This window comes from Convolutriloba macropyga, chromosome 8, assembly GCF_964194025.1.
Source record: "Convolutriloba macropyga chromosome 8, txConMacr16.3, whole genome shotgun sequence".
NCBI lineage: Eukaryota > Metazoa > Xenacoelomorpha > Acoela > Convolutidae > Convolutriloba > Convolutriloba macropyga.
In genome coordinates, this window is record NC_134475.1 from 54,177,618 (window position 1) to 54,200,720 (window position 23,103).

The 23,103-nt window shown below is 35.2% G+C and overlaps 2 protein-coding genes and 1 non-coding gene across 3 annotated transcripts in view; 2 read left to right on the forward strand and 1 right to left on the reverse strand.

Annotated features, from left to right (window-relative positions):
* LOC142344831 (signal peptidase complex subunit 3-like) overlaps positions 1–274 on the reverse strand; it is a 410,115-nt gene extending 409,841 nt beyond the window's left edge. Inside the window, exon 1 of the mRNA XM_075396815.1 lies at positions 244–274. The gene's annotated coding sequence lies outside the window, so the exon portion shown is untranslated. The remainder of the gene's footprint in view (positions 1–243) is intronic.
* Positions 275–623: 349 nt separating this feature from the next.
* LOC142345157 (5S ribosomal RNA) lies at positions 624–742 on the forward strand. The gene has a single exon (XR_012759296.1). It is a non-coding gene; the product is annotated as a 5S ribosomal RNA (ribosomal RNA).
* Positions 743–2,500: 1,758 nt separating this feature from the next.
* On the forward strand, positions 2,501–22,016 carry LOC142344189 (uncharacterized). Its single transcript, XM_075395725.1, has 7 exons — positions 2,501–2,711; positions 5,735–5,903; positions 8,741–8,940; positions 9,193–9,354; positions 12,679–12,941; positions 21,099–21,246; positions 21,736–22,016. The coding sequence occupies exons 1-7, from the start codon at positions 2,543–2,545 to the stop codon at positions 21,930–21,932; spliced, it is 1,308 nt and encodes a 435-aa protein (XP_075251840.1). The 5' UTR covers positions 2,501–2,542; the 3' UTR covers positions 21,933–22,016.
* Positions 22,017–23,103: the final 1,087 nt, after the last annotated feature.

Here is a 23,103-nt window from a genome sequence, read left to right on the forward strand (position 1 = left end):
ATAACCATTGCTCCAAACACACCCCATATACTTGTAAAGGCCATTCTAATAGTTCCCCTGCTTGCGTTTACTGTATATTTGATATTTGGAACTGTCTCGGAAACATCAATACTAATTGTAAAATTTCCCTTTATTAATCTAACTTTTAAGTTAGTGCAAATCGCTGAGTTCCATTCTTTAGGCTGCACTCCGCTAACGCAGAGTGCATTCAAATAAAACTTATCAAATAGAGTTGATACTTACCTATTTAATAAGTTTATCACAACAATTAGGCTAAAAGCAATTCGCCACTGATTTTCCCAATTACCGACCTAAACCCACTGAAGTCATGCTTCCGGTTCAATGTCCGGTTGAACAGGTTCCTCGGACCCAATTCATCTCTCCCTTGTTTTGGGGCCGTTCCACTGTATTGTGGATGGTTGGAAGCAAAAAGTTTGTGCGTTGGTCATAATACACTGTATGGCTACGAATTGCATAAATTATAACACAACCGTGGCTAAAATTGCATGTATTAAGTGACTATTTTGCAAACCGCAAGGCGGCCAGTTAAAGTGATCCTGTATATGAATATAGGACTACAAAACAATACTGTTGTATATAAATTCGCTCCCACTTACGCAAATGCCTACGACCATACCATGTTGAATGCACCGATTCTCGTCCGATCACCGAAGTTAAGCAACATTGGGCCTGGTTAGTACTTGGATGGGTGACCGCTTGGGAACACCAGGTGTTGAAGGCTTTTTCTTTTGAGTATTCAAACCTCATAGAATACTTTTATTCGATATTTACACATTTTAGAGCCTCAAAAAGCCTCGGTGATCGAAAAAGTTAAGCCTCATCGAGCGCGGATACTTTTTTGGAAATTGGTGAAAACTTGTCTAAAATGGTTCGCTGTGCCAGATTTTTTTGTTTTAGCCCCAACTATGGCTCAAGTGGAGCATGCCCACAAAAAATGAGCCAATTCGGACTAAAATTGACGATTTGGTGACCAAAACAAAGTTCGGTGATCGAAAAAGTTAAGCCTCATCGAGCGCGGATACTTTTTTGGAAATCGGTAAAAACCTGTCCAAAATGGTTCGCTGTGCCACATTTTTTTTGTTTTATCCCAAACTAGGGCTCAAGTGGAGCATGCCCACAAAAAATGAGCCAATTTGGACTAAAATTGACGATTTGGTGACCAAAACAAAGTTCGGTGATCGAAAAAGTTAAGCCTCATCGAGCGCGGATACTTTTTGTAAATGACAATTTCAGCAATAACCATTGCTCCAAACACACCCCATATACTTGTAAAGGCCATTCTAATAGTTCCCCTGCTTGCGTTTACTGTATATTTGATATTTGGAACTGTCTCGGAAACATCAATACTAATTGTAAAATTTCCCTTTATTAATCTAACTTTTAAGTTAGTGCAAATCGCTGAGTTCCATTCTTTAGGCTGCACTCCGCTAACGCAGAGTGCATTCAAATAAAACTTATCAAATAGAGTTGATACTTTATGGAGTTTTTTTGCAAGCGGTTACTCGACCTTTATTTTATTTTTTCCTTAACTCTTCCTAATGGTGCATAGATGTTGTTGTCTATCTTGGACTTTGGGCAATAATGATTGCTTGACCTGGACACTATAGATTTTCATTAAATTTTAAAATGTTTGTGAGTTTTCACCGTTTTTAGTACCTTATGTTTTGCTATTGAGCCTTGATACTGAAATTTCCCATTGAAGTTCTATAAAATTCCACGTGAAATCTTACTAGATTTTCGGTGAATAAGTTATGGTATTGATTACTTTAAAAAGATTTGTTTTGATAGAAAATTGTTTGAGTTTTGACTCGATTTGTTGTTGTTTTTTTCTGTAGTTATATCACGGTTTGTTGTTCTATCACGATTGATCTAATGTCACAAATTCATTTGTAGTATGTTAAAAGACGGCACTTTCTATGAAAAAACCGTGATTGACTAATTTTGTGTTATTAGACTGTTGTTCCACATAACCACCGTGGTAGACCAGTTTTGTTTGCTTAAAGACGGTGGTTACATCGTTTATTATTGAGTGAGCTTAGACGATTATTCCAGCTAGGGAAACGAAATGCTCTCTTACCAGCCTTACACCTGTGAGTACCTAATTGTTACTATGGTCGTCTCCATATCATTGTCTCCAAACATTTTGCCATTTAGAGTTATGGTCACGAATCACTGTTAGCTACATGCCTAATATATGTACAATCAGCGACTTCTATGCATAAAATTTCATAACATATGCAGACTTTATACCATGGTACCTTACTAAAGAAAATAATGTCAGAAATGAAAGCGGCCTGTATAATCTTTTGGAGTTAAAGAGTTGCTCACTTGATCGAGAGCAAAAATTGCTCACATCAGTTTTGCTTTCAGAACATGAAAAGGACAGCATAGATGGAGAACTTTTGAAAGTAAACGTACAGTTTAGAGAAGTGAGCAAATGAGCTTAAAGCGTCAAGTGACAAACAATAAGAGATGTAAATGCAGAGCACGCTTTTTAAATGCTTAAATCATTTAATATAATATGTTAAGAATTAGTAAAAGTACAACAAGAACTAACTTCTTTCTGTTTCTTTTCACTGCTTTTATAATCTATGAATTTTTGAAAATTAATAATGGGACCTCTAATGTATTGTACCAGACAACTGATCCTGCATTTCAATCTGGTAATCACACCACAAACTTCAGCACAGGTTTGACTTTTGCTATCCCTTTTATTATGTTTTTTATTTGCCTATTAAATCCTAACTTGAACGCAATGCTGTTTTTAAACCTATCTACTTTGCAGGTTTAACCCTGCTCTGAAATCCCTCCCTCCTATTTTATATATGCTCATTAACATATACCATTAGGTGGCAAATGTCCGATTTATCGAGTAAATTTCCTCAATTTTTTCAGTACCTTGCACGACTTGCGTTTGAGGATAATATCTGTAAGTGTGCGTGTTGAGTGAAAAGAGACTAGTTTCATTATTTGTTTGTGTGTCTGTCCCAATATAGTCCAAATGTGCTTCAAAATAAGATATATCGGCAACTGGATTTCACAATGAGTGTTTTTGAGGCTAGCGTAAAAAAATTGTCAGAATAATTCTTAACTAAATTCCACGACATATCCGTTAGTTCCACCGTTACATTTTTCTACCACTGAATTATCTAATTACTGAGACATTTTCAGTGAGACCAAGATGAAAGAAAGCCCAACTGGCGATTAATTTCAAAAATATCCCTCTTGATACTAATTATTGTTAAGGTAATTAGCTTTTTTGAAATTACTAATACCGTCGTTCACAAGAAAAATTGCGTCATTGAATTGGGTCCGGAGTATTTAGTAATCAAAATCAAGCAATGAAATTTAAGGCTAATTATTTTCTCAAAACGGCCGAATTGGTTTAGGTTCAGCCTTATATAATTACGATTGCAAAATGGAAGCCTTTTTATAATCTATAAGTTAAACATTTCTATGTTTTGCTTAGCTCTATTCCATCGTGGAAAATGGTTATTATCAAATGGAAATTGTGAAAAAAACCCAGGTTGAGGTCCAGACCCAAATTTTTCTCTGATCAGACTTTCGAGACCGCAAATATCTCTGATCAGACTTTCCAGACCCATGTTATCTCTGTTCAAACTTTCCAGACACCGAGGGTCTCTGATCAGACTTTTCAGACGGAAGGCGTTCTGATCAGACCATCTTCAGTCCAAGGTCCAGACTCAAATTCAGACCAAAGCGCACACCTTAATCAGACAATGATCAGACTCAAGTGAGCTCGAAGAGGTTATGATCAGACTCAAGTGCGTTCAAAATAGTCTGATCAGAGAAACATTTTTACTTATGAATAAATCTCTTAGTTTCGCTATAATATATTCTTTTCGTAAAAACTGATGTTTGCAGTATTTAATTAATCAAAGGAAAAACCAACTAAAAAAGCTTTGCTAAAGAAAACGAAACCCAACTGTTGAGAACAAATCTTGTTTAGTGTACCGTTTAGTGTATATTTTGGACTCAAAGGATGAGTTTAGACAGCTGTCCATAAGAAACATTGTGGTCTCCAATTAATCAAAATTTCCTCTGAAGGGGACCGGACTTTGATAGCAGCTGGGCTCATTTTTCTGATCCGACCTCTCGGACTTTAGCTGAGTCTCTGATCAGAACGCTGCTTTATTGTTGCCTCTTGGCAGAGCCAACAATTCTCAGTAAAAAAAAAACAAAAAAAAAGAAAAAAATAAGGCACTCGAAATGGTCCCTGATCAGACCCAATTGCGTTCGAAAACATTACTGATCAGACCCAATTGCCTTCCAATCGTTTGTGATCAGACTCAAGTGCGTTCAATTGCGCTTCTGATCAGTACCAATTGCGCTCGAATACGCCTATGATCAGACTTTTTAGACCAAATTGACCCCTGATCAGACCAACTCCAGACCATGGTCCAGACTGTAGTGCGCTCGAACTTCCGTCCGGACCCTGTAATGTCGGTCTGGAAACATTCTGGTGTGCGCTTGATTGGGTCTGATCATAAAGCAATTTGTGTCTGCACCTCAACCTGGGTATTGTCACTCGTTTCCACAAAACGCAAAATGTATTTAAATCTGTCTTTCTGGAAATCCGCTACGTAAAGACAATTAGTCTTGTTCAGATAAATTGAAATTACTATGAACACGACAGGCGACAACTATTCACTTTCATTCTTCTCATGCGTTGCGGGATTTTATCCACAAACTGAGCGCCAGTTGTTTGTTTGAAATGCGCCCTGCGGCCATTTTGGTACTCCATCAAATAAGAAGAATGAGGCTGCAAATTGTACTCGTAAATTTGAGGCTTTTGGTGATACCGTGACAAAATTTTGTCACATATTTTTGCTAAAACTGATATGTTAACCATGAAAAAAGCACGAACTTTGAAAGTCGTATTCACGAAAAACGTATCAAGTAATTATTTTGAAACTCGATTGGGATGTTTGAACATTGATGGTTTGGACAACTGAGAAGGTGAGTGTGGATAAAAGCTACAAAATTGTTTTACTCTGGACCAGGGTGGCTCAAAAACGTGCATTGTGGACAAATGTGACGTGATAAATATTTCCAATTTTAAAACTAATAATCTAATTTCGTTTCGTTTATTGTCACCGTTTTCCGTAAGCGCTTGTAACTCTAATCTTATAACGTGGTCGTGAAAAACTGAAATTTTGGATAAAATTTACTCGATAAACTAAACGATTTGCAGAGTATCGAGGGAGTATAAACTGACGTTCAATTACATGCAGTCTATAATATATTTGCCGTCAGGAGTTTTTTGTTATTTTAGATATGCGAAATTAGTTTTTCTACAGCAAAAAAAATCTTGAAATCAATTTTGTTATAATTAATTTTTCATTTTTAATTTAACAAACAATGAAGAGTATTGATAACGATCAGACCGAAAAACTGCTGATCGAAAAAAAAATTAGTGGTGGATCGGATAAAAAATAAATGGTTTGAAAAGGCCAAACTTGACCCATAAAAAGATTTAACTTGACTCATAATAACAGTGGGACACGATTGCGGAAAGTATTTTCGCAAGCAACAATGACCAAATTCCCCAAATAGATTTTTAAAGTGCTTTCATCAGTCCAGGTCTGCGCTTTGATGCTCAGGGGACGTTACGTGTGTGTCTCTATCTCTGAGGCAAGTTGTTCAAATCAGAAGTGACTTTGGTTGCGTAAGTTTCGCTTAACCTTTTTAGTGCCGCGAGATTCTTGCATGCATAAGAACTCAACTGTGTTCCAATGGCCGAACCAAAATTGTTCCTGCCAAAATCATTCATCCAGAGTTTTCAAGGATGTCATAAATGAAGACGGAGGTGCCCACTTGTTCTCTAATTGTTCCTATTTGACAGAATACTTATCGAAACGAGGACCGGACCTGTTTCTATGAAAAATGAGTTTCGTTTCTTCCTATTTGTACAAAAATTTTTTCCCTCCCATTTCATAAGTCGACCTCTCAACTGGGAAAGGATCTAAGTTCTCTGATAATCTGAGAAAAGTTGTATTCAAGTTTATTTTACATCTTATCAGATTTTAAAGGAAAAAGGCTGACAATTGTCCACTTGTATAGAAAGTCTGATCAGAGGAAAAATAGTGGAAAATTCTAATCAGATAGTAAAATCCACTTGAATAGACAATTTGGACACAGACAAAAAATTGATAAGGGATGTGAAATGTCCACTTGATGAGAGGAAAACAACATTATGACGCAGAGGTATACCCCAAAATTTCCGCCTTAGTGAAATTGGCTCGAATATTAGCTACATACAATGAACAAAATTAGGAGACATCCTTTGTATCTTAATTTTCGCAAAAGGGGTTCCGCCAATTTTGCGAAATAAAAGAACATTCGGAACGAAAAGTAGGTTACAATTCTTGTAGCACGTTTCCGCTCAATTTAGGTATCTATTATTCGCGCGAATTTTGAGCATGCAATAAGCACTTTAGTAAAGATTTAAATAAAAGCTTTCAAAGCTTTAAAGTGCTTTAAATACATGCAACCACAAAAACTGATTTTTTCCGAAAAATCCCTTGCACATCAAAGGCTTTGTATATCAATGTGGGACTGGCCAATTTTATTAAGTAGTAATAAATAGTACTAATAAGTAGTAATAAGTAGCAATAAAGTACTATAAGTAGTAATAAAGTAGTAATAAACTACTACTAGTAGTAATAAGTTAGGCTTAATTAAATAAGTAGTAATTAAGTTAGGCTTAATTGCGGATTATATGCGAAATCGATCTATCTTAGATTGCATTATCTCTACTTTGTGAATGAATTTCAAGGATCAAAATATGTGGACCCAAAAAAATGATATATAGGACTTTGAAAGGACTCTAACAGTACGGCTTTCAAAAACTTTTGGACGAAATTTTAAGACAAAACCTCAAAATTGTTCACCATTGCAGCTCAGTTTACTAATGCAGCTCAGTCATATCAATTTCATACTCTTTTGCCTTTCCTTTCTTTTGATAATTTGGCATTGAAAAATTGTTTTTTTACTCAAAAATTCACTAGAATTGGTAAAATCTTAGTTCACGACCGATCAGTGTTATTAATATCAATTCAGTTCGAATAACCATTGGGATCAATCTGGCTACCTTCTTGGAAAAATATTTTGAGGTAGTGTTTTATCTCACATCTTTCTTTCCATACGATGAGACAAAAATTTTGAGCACCCCGCTCTCATTGAGTGAGACCAAAAACTCTCATCAGTGTTGGGTGTCCTCGCTCATCGGGTGGCGCGACGAAAGACTTTATTCCTGACGAGTGAGACAAGGATTCAAAGCTTAGCTCGAGTTTCATGTTGAGAAACTAATACTATACAAGGGAAATTTCATTTCATCACAGAAAGCTGAGAGTCAGTTATAACAAAAAAGGCAATGTTTTCAAAGCTGAAGATTTGCTTAATACAAAAACTTAACTCTTAGAAGTAGATGTGTTATAAAAGTTGATCTACATATCTATTTTAACAAAATTGCTCTAAATAAGCTTCTGCTAAGCTTAATTATAATTTTTTTTACAAGATATTCAAAATTTAATCGCCAATGAGTGAGTTCAATGATTTCCCATCAAGTAGAAGTCAAAAAACACGATAGAAATTTAAAATTCCGAAACGATACATGAATTAAATGATAAACACCCCTGGGCTATATGTACTTCATCATTTAAAAAAATGTGTTTTAAGGCTTAGAGTTTTGAACATTTTTGTCAACGCTAGTATACCAGTTGTAATACACACACAAGAACACGCTCATATACACACAAACACACACACACACACACATATATATATATATATATATATATATATATATATATATATATATTATATATATATATATATATATATATATATATATATATATATATATATATATATACATATGTACTTTTATATATATATATATATATATATATATAATTTATGAAAGGATTTTCATTGTCAGTTATTTTCATACGCTAGTCTTTTACAGGGGTTATTTTCTCGCTCTAAGTTTTATCTGTCAGGCGCAAACTCATAATACAAAAACTTTTACGCTTTTGGAGTGAGTATTTGCGTCCAATGCTCAAACAATTTCTCGTATAAACTCTCGCTTATATTTTAAACTGAACGACCATGCTTAATAATGCATGAACATTGATATGAACAAATTGATGCAGATAAGAAAACATCAGATTAACCAAAGAATTAAGCCCCTTTGACCACTAATTTTAGGAGGTGCAAGGTTTTTATAATACAGAACCAAGTACTCTTCAGAAAAGTAAAAATTGATAAAAAATCTTTTGGAATTCAAAGTAGTCGTTAACGTCAAAATACTCGCGGAATGTCAAAATAATAATTTCCAACTAACTCACTGCAAAGACCTACTACAAAAAGGTATAGAACTCAATTTTTTTATGAAAAATTGGTTTAAAATATTTCTACGTGCAATAGCCAACGATTGAACAAATAAGGAAATGGTCACAATCTTGCCTTTTGCAGTTATGTTCAAACTTCAGCATTCAAATTTTATAATTTAAATTTCATCAATAAGAAAATGAAATACAATCTGTTTACATGGTCGATTTGTAAAATAAAATTTGCAAGATCATAGGCCTGAATAATTTCAGAGATTAAAAAAACTATTACTTAATGAACAGTTTGTTACGAACTTCTGTCAAGAAGTTTTAAACCTGGAAAAAATAAGGAAACAGGGCCGTGTAGGATTTGCCTTTTCCACCTGCACGACCCAGCTCGGAAACCAGTTGGGCTTGTTGGCAATGGGAATGGCACTTTATAATCAGTTCGGCATCAAACTTCTCATCACCCAGCATCAAAAGTGGAGACTGGATGTCGCAATCGATGTTGAAAGAGTCTGTCCAGATGATGGATCTTCATTTTGTATTGTTATGCCTTCTCGTAGTAAGTTATGAAACTTGTTTATGAATACTACAAGATTAACAGGATAATACGCTAGTCCAGGTCTCAACTTTATGAAAAAAACCATGTTCGACCGAAAAGTGGTATAAAAAGACCAGACTGGATTCAAATAGTGAAGGACCTTTTTGGGTTTCCAAAACGCTCAAGGATAGCCTTTTTCAAAATAACGGCCAAACGTGCTCAACTTCAATTTAAACCATAAGGATTGTTGCATAAGTGTTGTGACTGCTTTAGAGCCGTGCTGGTTTCATGATTTCAAGAAACGTCTTGTCAACACAACGTTACAGAAATGGTGGAAGAATGGCATGTTTGCCCTTGGGAAAGTGCCCGGAGATCTGGCTGGAAAATATGTCAATCTACCCACTTATCCGCAGTTCCTTCCTTGGATCTTTCGAGGTACCTCCCCCAAGAATGATCTTTCCGAGATGATTTAGAAGCATACGCGCAACAGAATGTTTTCCTTTGAAAGAGCAGATACAAAGTCACAACCTTTTTGGATTGTAATTGGCTGTTAGACGAGGTAAAATCATGTAAAAATTGGCAGTAATTAGAGGAATTTCTAATACGTTTTCCTTTTGTTGTTCCAGTTTTACCTCAATTTCACTCAAATTGGCGCTATGAAAGAACTAATAATGAGCCAGCATTCCATTCAGCCTGTGCAGTCATATTTATATTTAGCTCACCCGAACTTGTACGAACTTGCAAGTTTCCTGCAAAAGAAGGTTAATTTGTAAGAACTTTCATGTTGAATAGTTAACTTGAAAGAACTTGCAAGTTGAATGGTTAACTTGTAAGTTAAAGTAAAAATTGAAGACCACTTTGAAAACATGAAATTTTTAATTGATTTGGTAATCAAAAATTTCAGTTATATTAGAGTGGGACTACAAGGGGAAGCACTAAACAAAAACTATAAACTTTTTCGCAGATTGAATCAGAATTGTCTAAAGGGTTGGTAATTTTGGACGCTTTCTCTTCGACCCATCGTTAACCCGTCTTCAACCGAAGAAACCAGAAAATCATTGTTGAAGCCCCAAGAAAACAGAAAATCAAAAAAAAATCAAAAACGTAGAAAAGGGACAAGAAGACGGAAGGACTCCTTTTCTGATGCTTTAGATTAATAGTATTTCGATTATTTTTTGTTCTTTTTTCAATGCGCAGAAAATATGCACATTCATATTTTGCGATGTTTTTTTCCTACAGTATATGCAGAATGATTACCTTATAAGAACTTGCAAGATTTTGGTAGATAAACTTGCAATGCGATGCATCAGCCTGGAAGTTCCTGCCAGGAACTTTCAAGATCTTACAAGATAAACATTCACGAGATGAATGGATACATTCTAGGAGCCTAGTAACTCATTGAAAATTACCACACAGTTGATATTGCTTTCAAAAATTTATCAAACTCCAAGGCGAAGCCGAGGTGTTATGTTAACTTCGAGGGCGAAAACAACCGTGTGGTAATTTTTTTGATCAACACCTGTTGCGATCATGTTTGTTTTTTTAGACTACAAGATTATCAAACTGTTTCTATTATTATACTACGAGTTTATTAACACTCTTTTATTTTATTGCCACTGTTTAATTAGTAACAGCGGCGATAAAAGAATGTGATAAACTCGTAGTCTAATGCTGAAGTGTTTTTCCAGTGTCGACTGGGGATTAAAACTCATTACACTGGCAGTTTATTTAACTGCTATTATCGCAACAGGTGTTGATTAAATGGTTAACTTGAACGTGTTTTGTAAGTTGAATGGCTAATTTTTAAGTGACTTGTAAGTCAAATGTTTTTTAACTTGTAAGTAACTTGTAAGTCGAAAGGTTAATTTGTTTGAACTCGCAAGTTTTTGCAAGAAAAATTTGAAGGCGATGCATCGCCTTCTAATCACTTGCAGGAAACTTGCACGTTCTACAAGTTTACTGTTCGAATTCGACCCGACCATCTTCACATTTACGATGAGCCCGCCAATTGAATAAGAGCGTACCGCAACGCCCACTTGACTACTGAAAAACGTCACAAACGGAATATATTTGTCCTCGCACTGCTAAAAATTTGAATTTTCAATCATCAGTTTTGAAAAAAGTATTCAAAAAAGTAGCTCGAAAAATTAGTTTTGAAATAAAAATTTGGAATTTGGTTCAAATCGTGATCCACATTTATTTATTTTTACGGTCATTGTTTCGATTGGACAAAAATGTAACATGTTCCGTTTCTCATGAACAGTTCTTCTAATGGAGTGCAATGCTGCCCGTGTGCAATGTCGATTTTCGTTGATGTTATCTTATGCGAATCTGACGCTGCAAAAACTCTCTCCGACCGTTCATTTTCAGCATAACAATTAACAATCATAATCTATTTTATTGTTCAGTTGAGTGGCACCCAGGTTGAGGTCCCAGACGGAAAGTCGATATGTCCAGACCGTCCCAGACGGAAAGTGCCTATGTCCAGACCGTCCCAGACGGAAAGTGCGTATGTCCAGACTTTCGTGCGTTCATGTCCAGACTTTCGTACGTTCACCAGACTTTCGTGCGTTCATGTCCAGACTTTCGTGCGTTCACCAGACTTTCGTGCTTTCATGTCCATACTTTCGTGCGTTCATGTCCAGATTTTCGTGCGTTCGACAGACTTTCGTGCGTTCACCAGACTTTCGTGCGTTCACCAGACTTTCGTGCGTTTATGTCCAGACTTTCGTGCGTTCACCAGACTTTCGTGCGTTCTTGTCCAGACTTTCGTGCGTTCACCAAACTTTCGTGCGTTCGCCACACTTTCATGCGTTCATCAGACATTCGTGCGTTCATGATCAGAATTTCGTGCGTTCACCAGACTATTCGTGCGTTCATGATCAGACTTTCGTGCGTTCACCAGACTATTCGTGCGTTCATGATCAGACTTTCGTGAGTTCACCAGACTATTCGTGCGTTCATGATCAGACTTTCGTGCGTTCACCAGACTATTCGTGCGTTCATGTCCAGACTTTCGTGCGTTTTTCCTTGTTTCCAGACCATGTAAATTTGAACCCACGACACCCTCGTCGTGCGTTCATCTGGGTCTGGACATATCGACTTTCCGTCTGGGACCTCAACCTGGGCAGACTCTAAAAAATTCCCAAAACTACTCATTATAGCAGCAACTATCATTTCAGTGCTTGCAATATGGTGGGTATGATCACTGAAAGGTCTCCCATGTCAACATTGCAAACTACTCTCAAATCTTATTTTTTAATAAGTTGACTCCCTTAGAAACGTCTCATTGAAATCATTTGGACTCCACTCATTCCTGTCAACGGTTTTTAAGTAAAAAGCGTTTAAATTTCCCAATCATTCTCGTATCACCGGTGCAAATTATGTTTTTTTATTCTCAGTTTCTCCTATCTTTGTGATTTTACTACGATGATTTTCACCAAAATTTTGTGAATTAACTAAAATTTGTGATAAAATTACATTGCGAATGCTTAGACTGCAGTTATAAAATTACAATTTGATTTGAATCGAATGTTGAGTAAACGTTTTCAGTGGGCGTTAAGTTGATCATTATTGTTTCCTGAAGCCAAATTTACTCAACAAAGAACAATAACCTCTGTAGATTGGGACATGAACAGAGTGCTGTTTTTTGCCATAGAGGGAGGGTCGCCTGAATGATTCATAGCTGATGTGCTCTTCCGGTTAGAGACATAGGCCATCGAGTTTTAATATCACATATTGAGTTTTGTACTTATTTAGGATACCTAGCTCAGTTTCGACGTGATATAATCTTCAAAGATGAAATTGTGGACCTTGCTGATGAAGTTTTCACGAAACTTCTGAAAGTCAACAGATGTTTACGCCTAAAGCGTTTCCAATCACAGGACATAAATTGTACAGTGGTAGTTGTTCATTTGAGAATGGGTGGATTTAATATTCACGTGATCAAGAAGGGATGGGTGGCTATCCAGAACACTACATACCTTCCAAAAGCGTTCAAACATGTCGCAACTCATTATAAGGTGAATAACATTGGTTGTTTTGAAAGTTTTAGGTTTTTTTTATCGTTGTAAGTTAAACTGACTCTGAAGCCCACCTATTTTTTCCTGAATTTAAGGTGAGTCCGAAATTGTCTTTGATCATGAAACACTCTCACCACAAATCTCCTATGTTCACACTCTGGTTGAAGAATGTTGTGCTCTTTTTGAACATTACCTCAACGTATTGAAATACGATCAATGTATTTCACTTTTTCTCATCGCGCCTACTTGTACACAGAAACCGCTTCTGATCAAACACACGGACTCTTGATTTGCTTTTTCTGATTCAATGGATTTAGAATTTTAATACATGACCAAAGCGCTCATTTTTTAATGCATGTTTTGAAAAACGAAATTTTAATGAAAATTGTGAGAAAAGGTTCACTCACCATGATAGCTTCAATCACACTAAATAAAGTTAACGGAATAAAGGTAAACCGTTGATTAAAGTTAAGGTAAAGTTTAGCTTAACTTTACCTTAACTTGAGTTCAGGTAAAAATCTATGTTAACTTTGTTAAGGTATAATTACCTTAAATTATTTTAACTTTCTTTTGTAACGTTCTGCAGTAAAATTACCACAAAATTTAGTCCTGTACAACAAAAACAAACACACCTTCAATACTCCTCTTCGATTCGTAGAAACAGATGAACTAGACGATTAAAAAAAACTTGATCCAAATCCGGAATTTTTTCTTCAAGGTGAAATTCTTAAATGGTCAATTTTGTCAGCCTTCCCATCCTTAAAAAGCCTTCCTATACCAGAAGGGCGTTCCTACTGACGGTAAACCTTAATAGTTAAGACGAGTTAGGATGTTTTAAGGTAAAATTACCTGACCTTTATTTAGTGTGTAGATACAGTCTCAATAGATACCTTTTAAAAAACTTTTTCTCTATTTCAATTACAACCAATCTTAATTCAAAATTGCATAATTATAAAGAAGCTATTCTAGCTTAAGAGCAATTCAAGCTCCCAATGTGGCCACTGGCATAAAATTAGGCTTCAAAATAGTGCCAATCAAAAATTTCTGATCAAGTAAACCCAAGGTCAAATTTTCTTGCGGAACTCATAATGTCTATTAATTTCTGATTAGACATCCATGCATTCAATTATTGTTTTGTTCTTCCCGCTTACAAATAATGGAATCGATTAGACTATGTTATTCTGAATATTTTCTGTTTAAATCAGTGTAACTCTGATTTTGTTATATATCTGTGAAACCCAGACTATGTAACTTCCCGTGCACAACGCTCAGAGAACATCAGTACTGATTCAGAGTAATTTCAGAGAAATCTTGGTTTTCAGTACTGATTCAAAACAATTTCAGAATAGCATCTGTATCGAGTCTGAAACCTCTCTGAATCAAAGAAAAATTCATGATGTATTTCTGAATTACCTCTGAATCTCAAAAACTAAAATTAGAACTTTTCCTCAACACTGCAGACAAACAGAAAAATGTTCATCGGTCTCTTAGACGTTTTTATTAGGTTTTGGAGCAAAATGCCAATAACTGTAGCTGAAAAAGTAATCTATTTTGCAGATAAATTCTTGTATAGTGAAACAAAATGATATTGGCTATTTGTAGAGTTTGTGATCTCCGAAAGCTGGACTTTAGTATTTTAGTCCTCCTACATTGCCTTCAAGAAAAGATTGTTCTCGAGAAGTTTCGATGTTGTTATCTTTTCAGGAAAAAAATAGCTTTTAACTATTCATATTGGAGTATTGAAGTTCTCTTTACAATTACTGTCTTCATTCGAACAATGCTTTAAGGTCAATCAATTTTTAATAAATCTCAGTGATTTAGTGAAATATTGCGTTTTTCAGGGATTTTTATTTTAAGATCAATTGTAGGGGCTATGTGAACTGAATCTGCTAGAGATTTGATTAGAATGTGCTTCTTTGAAAAATTGTCGTAATTATATAAAGAACTTTGAAAGAACTGGTCAAGTACTGAGCTGAATCGAAACATAGCAAGAAACCTGCATAAAGCTTGCAAAGATGGGTTTTGCTATCTTGTTTTCCCCTGTGACGTTCAAAGATTTTTGTCCTATCAAAGAGATTAGAATAAAACAAAACTGCAACTATTTGTTGAATTAAGGCGTCAGAGAGCTTTCCAGCCAGAGTGTAGAAGTGTTCACAAAGTTTACCCAACGGAAATTTGACTCGAGTTCCGGCTCTAAGTGTTTTTTTGGACTTAAGTAAACAGTATGTTCAGGCTGGTTACGGCAAGATATGGATTTTCGTTCCTAACTTAAGTTTATTGTCCAATTCACGTGCAGACTCTTATCACGTGAGTTTAAAGTTTAAAGCCACGCGTTTTCTACTACTTAGAGCTTTTAGTCTGCACACGGACCAACGTTGCCCTCTTACCTTGTCGAAGGACAGTAAAAATGCCGAAGTTTTCTTGAGGGCAATATTTAATTTACAATGGATAAACAAAACTAAATCATGATTATTGAAAATCTCAAAGAAAATGTAGACGGAATGTGATTCAAGAATAAAGGAAATCCACACTTGGTGAGTCGGTATTTATATATCACATCATGAGCAAGCTGGGCAAAATGAGGATACTGAAGTATAAAAGCATAGAAATTCAAAACCCGATAATTTGTTTCCCGCAGCAGACCATTTCTATTTTTCTCCTTGATTCAAAATTGTGACGCTATCAGATTTTACCTAAAATTTTCTGATCTTGACAAGAGAATCACGAGAGATGCGTTGAGAATCTTTTGTAGTAAATCGATTCATATGTTAATGGGTTCATCTCAATGAGCGTCTATACAAATTAAGCAGATTAATAGTATAAAAGTTTTTTGATATTTTCCGTTGGTGTCCTCTCAAGCTTACTGCGTGCATACCATTTCCACCCCCAGACGCGCTCGCCATATTTTGACATAAAGAGTTACTATGTAATGACACGATCTCTGTGCCGGGGGTACATAACGTACTGATTGGGGTGCACAAACAGAAAATATCTAAGTTGTTGCATCTAAAGAATACAATCGCTCAATAATACAATAAAGTCCGTTTGAACTGCTGATGCCACTATTAAAGTGTTATTTAGTTAGGTACCTTCAATAACAAAATGACCATATAAATGTTAGAAGTCAAAACAATGCGCAGTGTAGTTTGCGTAATTGAAGAATTGTTAAGCTTTGAGCTTCTTTGATTTACACATGTAGTTGATTTTACATTGGTTTTGTCTTGACTAAATTTTAAATAATTCTTAAAATGGATCACTCATATTTGCTTTCACATTGGCAAAAAAGTAAAAAAGAAAAAATATTACGACCACATATCTTTTTAAAAAGTTCACTTCAATATACTCTTCTGTATAGTAAGTAACTTAACACTGATTGATACCAATAATGAAAATCTCGGATGGTGCAGGCAAATCTTGAAAAATATAGTAGCGGCGAAAAACCTCAGAGAGACAAAAGCATCGTCGAAATAAAAATATTTGAAAGCAAAAAAAGGCCTTGGCTTTTTTTGAATTAGAGATGAAAGCCTAAAATAAAACGTTCCATGAGAAACAGAAAATTTTTGTTGGCTCATGTTTGTCCAGACTTGGGTCTCAGTGGGTTTCAGCGCTGAACCAGCACATTTCAAGTGTAAAAACTAAATTCAGTTCTGAAAAATTGCATCTTCAGAATATTTTAGGCTTCTTTATGTGCAGTTCTTCATTATGATAATATTGAGATCATGGAGTTCGCCCATGCCAAAATTTATCCTGTACAGTCTGAAATATAATAATACCCCAAATTTAAGTCTGAGCAGAGTAATGTCATAATTTTGTAGCTTATAACTGGTAATTACTATTATAGTATACACACTATTTAAATATAAGCTAGTTTGTAGGCAATTACCACAAAGCCCATTTAGCTTAGTGGTTACGACTTGCTACGCAAATTAAATGTTACAGGTACCCATGACGAAGTTCGAATCGCCTATAAGTCAGACCTTGTTGGCGGGAGTTAAGCTGAGCATATTATTTTTCATGCAGTAAATTTTACTCAAAAATCAAGACTGGCCCGTGTAAATTGGGACATGATCAGAGTACTGGTCATCCTAAAAAACAGATTGTCTCTATACTGATTCAGCGCTGATTTACTCTGGCACCAACCTCCGGATTTGCAGGCGTCAGTCAAATACAAAAGGGTTTGATCGGGAATCAGTTTCGAATGAGAATTCAAATAGGCAAGTTATTATTTAAAAAAGATAACATCCAAATTTGACTAATAAAAATGCTGAGAATTTTGTATTAGATATTTACCTCAAAATTAAACAAAAGCAAAAACAAGCAAGAAAGAGAAACTCTTAACTTGTAAAAGCAATTTCACCCAGTGAACCAAAACTTGATACACCCTGATAAGTTACATAATAAAACATGATAAATATTGCCAAGATTTTGATTTGGTATTTGAAAATATCACGATTGATACTAACTTGCAAGATTTTGCATGGGTAGCAGAAAACAAGAACTGAGAAATTAAACAGGAAAAATTAACCATTGCATGACAATAACTGCTAAGTTGCAAAAGTTATAGAGAACCTTTGAACATATGCACCAATTCAAATGATTAAGCACGAATTATCAAAACTTTGTGATCCAACAATTGAGACTACTTTCTCCAGTATAACAAAATTTTCAAGTGGATGCAACCGCAGTATGTACCTAATACACAGCTTATTTATAAAGGACCGCCATCGGCAAGACCCTCTCTAAGTTCTCATAAAACCTTCGAAATTTAAAAAATAATTGACATCAAAGTGAATCACTATAAAATAAAAGTTTTAAACCTTTTGTTGAGGAATAACTAAGCTTTTGTAGAAAGTAGAGTACACAAAAACAGGCACATAAAAAATTATCTAGCAAAATTTCTTTGAAAATTATTTCATCTTTCTCAATTCCCTCTTGTTGGAATTGCGTGCGCAAAAATGCAGAGTTCACACAAGAGTTGCTACAACTCTAGAAAACACAGAAAACTGAAAAACGAATAAATGTTATGTCTCCTAAATGAAAAAGACTCGAGAACTGATTTTTGTCAATCATAATGCACAGTTTATTTACTGGACCCTGCAACACAAATACCTCCTTTTTTATGAATTAAAACAACTCTACGGCTCAAAAAAACAAGCTCAGGTAACCATAGAGTCAACAGAATTAGAATAGAGTATAATTCTAATCCAATCATTTCATATTTTTCTTAGGTTTTTAAGGATCAAAACATGCGTCTTATCTGGTTTACTTTAAGTTAAAATTTTGATTTCACAGAAGATCTTTTGTTTTTTTCTTGGGACGAGATAAATCGCGCAGCAATTGAAAATGATGAACAGGTTTACCGAGATTTTTCTTGAGCTGTTAGGAATTTTTCATTGTTTATCTTGATAGGATCTTACCAAGATCTTCTCAATATTTACTATGAAATGGTGGTATTTCATTTTCTTAGCAAGATGATTCAAAATTTGCGAAAGATGTCAAGATTTTGCTAGACTTGTTAAAGCGTATCACGTTACGATCCACTTTGGAACTATTTACTTCCTGTGTCATTTACTTCAAATTTGGTCAAATAGCCTACGCAAATCGAATAGCATCTGCCACTGTACATGTTTCTGGAGTTCAGTGCAATCAACAGGTTAAACAGAAATTTTAATGGCTTGTGAATAAAATTGAAAAAAAATATGTGAAGCAGTTCGTAGAAACTCATGAAAAAAACAAAAAAAAACGAACACAAAGGTGTCGACAAAAAGGTAAAAAGTGACTAGCTCATGCAAGACAACTACCGGCTAAAACAAACGCAAACAATAATCACTATTGAACTGCCGATCTTTTAGTGGTGTCAGCTTCATACCTCGATTTGAGTACATGAGACCAGTCAATAAATTTAACATCTTCTTTGCAGTACACTGAAACAAAATCAGAAGTTATCCTAATTTGAAGGCATTTTTTTCTTGAAGTTTATTACCACAAAATTGTTTTTACAAAAGCTCTACAGCACTGACAACATTAAAAAAAAATTCTAAGCGGCTTCCGAAGTGCTGGTTCACGTTAATAAATTGTTCTTAAAACTTTTTGCCGATAAACAGGCTATAAATCTTGATGTCCTTGGATCAATTGTTTTCATTCGAACAATTATTTCTTATGTTCAGCCAGTCAAAACAACAATTGCTCAGCAAATATTCTTGATATTTCCTCCTGACCTTGATTTGTCGAAGCCGTGAATTTTATATTTGCTAAGTTTTTATTACAAAAATGAGTAAATTCCATTGAACGTAATGGTTGACGTTTCTAAGCACTATTCGTTTTTGAGTTTCTTTTAGTTTTCGGGTGTTGATGTCGTTTGCCAAAAAAAATCTGCTGTTCAATTTGATGACGATTGGCTGCAGATTATAAACAAAGTGTAACATTATTTCACCATCCATTAATAGTCAAACTTGCATGAACACGGCCATGGTTCTCAGAGCCTCTCAGCGCTTAATCATTAAAATACGGAGTACGCAATTTTACCAGTACTCTGTTCATGCCATATTTAAAGTTTTTCTTAACAAAATCCGTAGAACAAAATCGCTGACTGTGTCATGTTAAAACTCAGTCTGAAAATACACTCAGATCATAAAATCGAGTCTGAAAACATTCTTGACGTTGAAAACTGAAGGCTGTAAAACTATGGAATTTGTCGGCAGAAAACAACTGTGAAAGCCATCTAAGTAAGGCCATCGTTATGCCCAAAAAATCACAACTCTGAATGATTTCCTGCTTTGCTGTTACAAGAACGGTTTTTAGCAAGTCCGCCCAACCCGGACCCTGATAAGATAGCATATGCTTAGTGAATCACTTTTTCTACGATCGTTGTGGAGTTGAAATTTAGAACTAATACTTAAACGTTCATTCCATACTCCATTATAATCTGAAAAGGATTATAAAAATTGGGCTAGTGGATCCAGAGTTGTATGTTTTGCAAAAATTTTGCAGTTTCCAGGCCCCCGGGTTGTATTTCATAACGATAAAACGTTTTAAAAGGTTTTGAGATGGTAAGTAATGCCATCGTTATGCCCGAAATGTGCATCGTCCAATATTTCAGTATTTTTTTCGAATTGGTCAAATTTTATCATTGTTTTGACATGAATATTATCTGACTTCTCATCATACTGAGCAGCCCACTTTTCAAGCTCTCATCCGACTGTGCTACTAAAAACTCTATGCGAACTTCATGGAATTGAAACCTGATCAATCCTTTCAAAATACTTTAGCCTCTGATAAAAGTTCTGTGTGTCTGACAATCAAATCGTTCCCATACATGAACTTCTGGTTAGATTAACAGCTTTTATTTTCCAAAATCTTTCAGATTATTCAATTTATGTATCCATTTAAATTTACAGTCTTAAACTGTTATTATTATTTGACCAGGACACTGAGAAAATTCTGAGGAATTCTGAGTGCTACTTCGAAAAATAAAAAAATATGTGGTTATTTTGAATGGAATAACGACCATTTTCAGACGACAACTTTGAGTACCTTTTCTTATGATAAGAAAAATTTTCAATCTGACACTAAAACCCGCCATGTTTTTCCAAAAATTATCATTTTTCTTAAAAGTCTTTGTGAACCAAATAGAAGTCATGGTGAAAAAACAATCTTGCTAGGTCGACTGTTTCACCCATATTTTAAATGTATAATTGCGCCTTGGAAAAGTTTCAATGCTCAGGAATTTTTATTTTCGGCGCTGTAACTGACGTCTATAAACAGAATGAAGGTTACAATTTTGCAGAAGTGAAATGCAATGGAGGCATTGTTTTTAGTCAAGATATTTAATTTCTATTAGCTGTGAGGTTTTCTTCAATTTCATTGTCAAATCCGCCAGTTTTTTTAAAAAAAATTTTGCTTTCGCCGCAGATCCATTTTTTTTAGCAGTTTTGCAACTCACGTTTCAAGCAAAGTTTTTTAATTCAAGATGACTTGCTGCTTTTTGTTGTGGTCCATTAGATCTCGTAGTTTTGAGAGCTCATTTCTCTGGTATGCGCTACTTCTCCCAGGTTGAGGTCTGAGACCAAAATGAACTCTTTTGAGATTGACTAAAAATAGTAATCTCGAGTGATCAGATGGTCTGATCAGGGGTTATTTTATAGTCGTGGTTTTTAGAATCCCCTGTTTCTCATTACCGGAAGTACAGACAGTGACATTAGGAATTACTTCAACTCCCACAAATCCTCTTTCCATGGTCTGCGGATTGTCCAAGTGTCGTCAATCAGAAACAAAGTTTTCACCAAATACAAGAACCCCGGACCAGGTTGTTAATACATATATTATCAATAACTGCCCTGTGTAAAATTTTTTCATCTGACAAGATTGAATAGTCCGAATATAACAGGCTTTGGTTCTCCATTTGTTTCCCTACTAATATAGGCTCATTTTGATCTCCTTCGCATTTAGATGACGTCACAAAGTAAACTAAAAACACGGCTGCACTCGAAAAAAGTCAACTATGGAACGACTTATTAGTTGCTACTTATAGGTTAGCAATTGGCAATCTGGTTTCAGATGTATGGAAATACACTCAAAATTAGGGTAAAAATAGGCACTCGCAAACAGTGATGTAGTACACGATATCAATTTTTTTGCTTAGCGCAACGGAACTGCATTAAGCCAACATCAACAACTGTTTACTTTTCTTGTTGATCTCCACATTTTATTTTGTTAGCGGCCTTTTTGCGCTATTTTAATGACCATGACCAAGTTTTTGCCTCTAATGTTTTTGCCACTTCTTTGTTGCTCGTAGGCATCGACATGTTAATAATTTCAAAGGCAGATGTGGTCATCTTGACATATGGAACCTTTGGAGACTTTGGGGCTATTCTGGGAAAAGATAAGAAGGAAGTGTTGTACCCTAAAGGACACGAGGCTCATGATGAGAGTGGAATTAATTGGGGACGATTGCCGGGTTTCACCCCACTAGACTGGAAACGGCTGCAGTAGCAAATACCTGTTCACGTTCTTTTCTGCTAAAATATATATAGGGTTACTATTTTGTATCACAATTGTCTAATTCACAATTTTTAGCCACGGTTTCATGCTTTTTTTCAACGAACTAAAGCGTTTGTACACTCTTAACCAACCATAAAGGAGAAGCTATGATCAGACCCACACAAACGCGAACTCGAGTGCTCCCAGACCGAAATTACAGGGCCTGGACAGCAGTTCGAGCGCAAAATAGTCTGGGCTATGGTCTTTCTTAGGGCTGATCAGAAGTCAATTCGGTCTGGAAAGTCTGATCATAGGTCACTTCGGTCTGAAAGATCTGATCAGAGGCAGCATCGAGAAATTTTTTTTCATATTTGCATCTTTTTGCTAGTTATCTACACAATAATGTTATCTATACAAAAATTTACCGAAAAGAATGTTAATTAAGAAAAACAGTTAAACTTTTGAGAAAGAACAGATTTAACATTCCGTTGTGATCGATTCATAAGTGTCAAATTTTAAAACTTTATTTAGAAATTATATCAAGTGTTTTGATACGTCCATTTTAAAACTCTTCATCTGCATAAATTTGATAAACCACTTTCAATTCGAAAAAAACTTTAATCAATATGAAATGTCAGTCAAAAAAACTATGTGTCATAAATAAAAGCTCAATGAAAAATTATATTTGTCTACTGGCGCAGCGCTAACTTATACCAATCTTCTTGTAAAGTCCTTGTATATTATGTAGAAAAGTCTTCGTGTAGAAAAGTCCAAAATCTAATTTGAAAGTTGACTTCAATCTTTTATTCGGCTAGAGTTCAAATAGATTGTCCTCACAGAATTGACCCGGTAAGTTGTAGGTATAAAACACGGCCGTTTGAGTTGTTTTGGCCATATGCTTCCATATTTCATTCTGAAAAGATTGGACAATTAGTGTGGTCCCAAACAAATTCTCAGAAAATCAGAGAGTCATCAAGGACTGATTACTTAATCTTTTCTGAAAAAAATGTAGTATGCTATTGCCAGAAAAGAATTATGATGGCTTTCTTTCCCAAATATTGCCAAATAAATTAGGTTTCATGACTGATGCAGGAAACATATTGGGAAAAACTGCAAATATTTAATAAATACTTATACTAACAAATTTTTCAAAAATGCAATTATATGCTTACTTAGGCGTAAA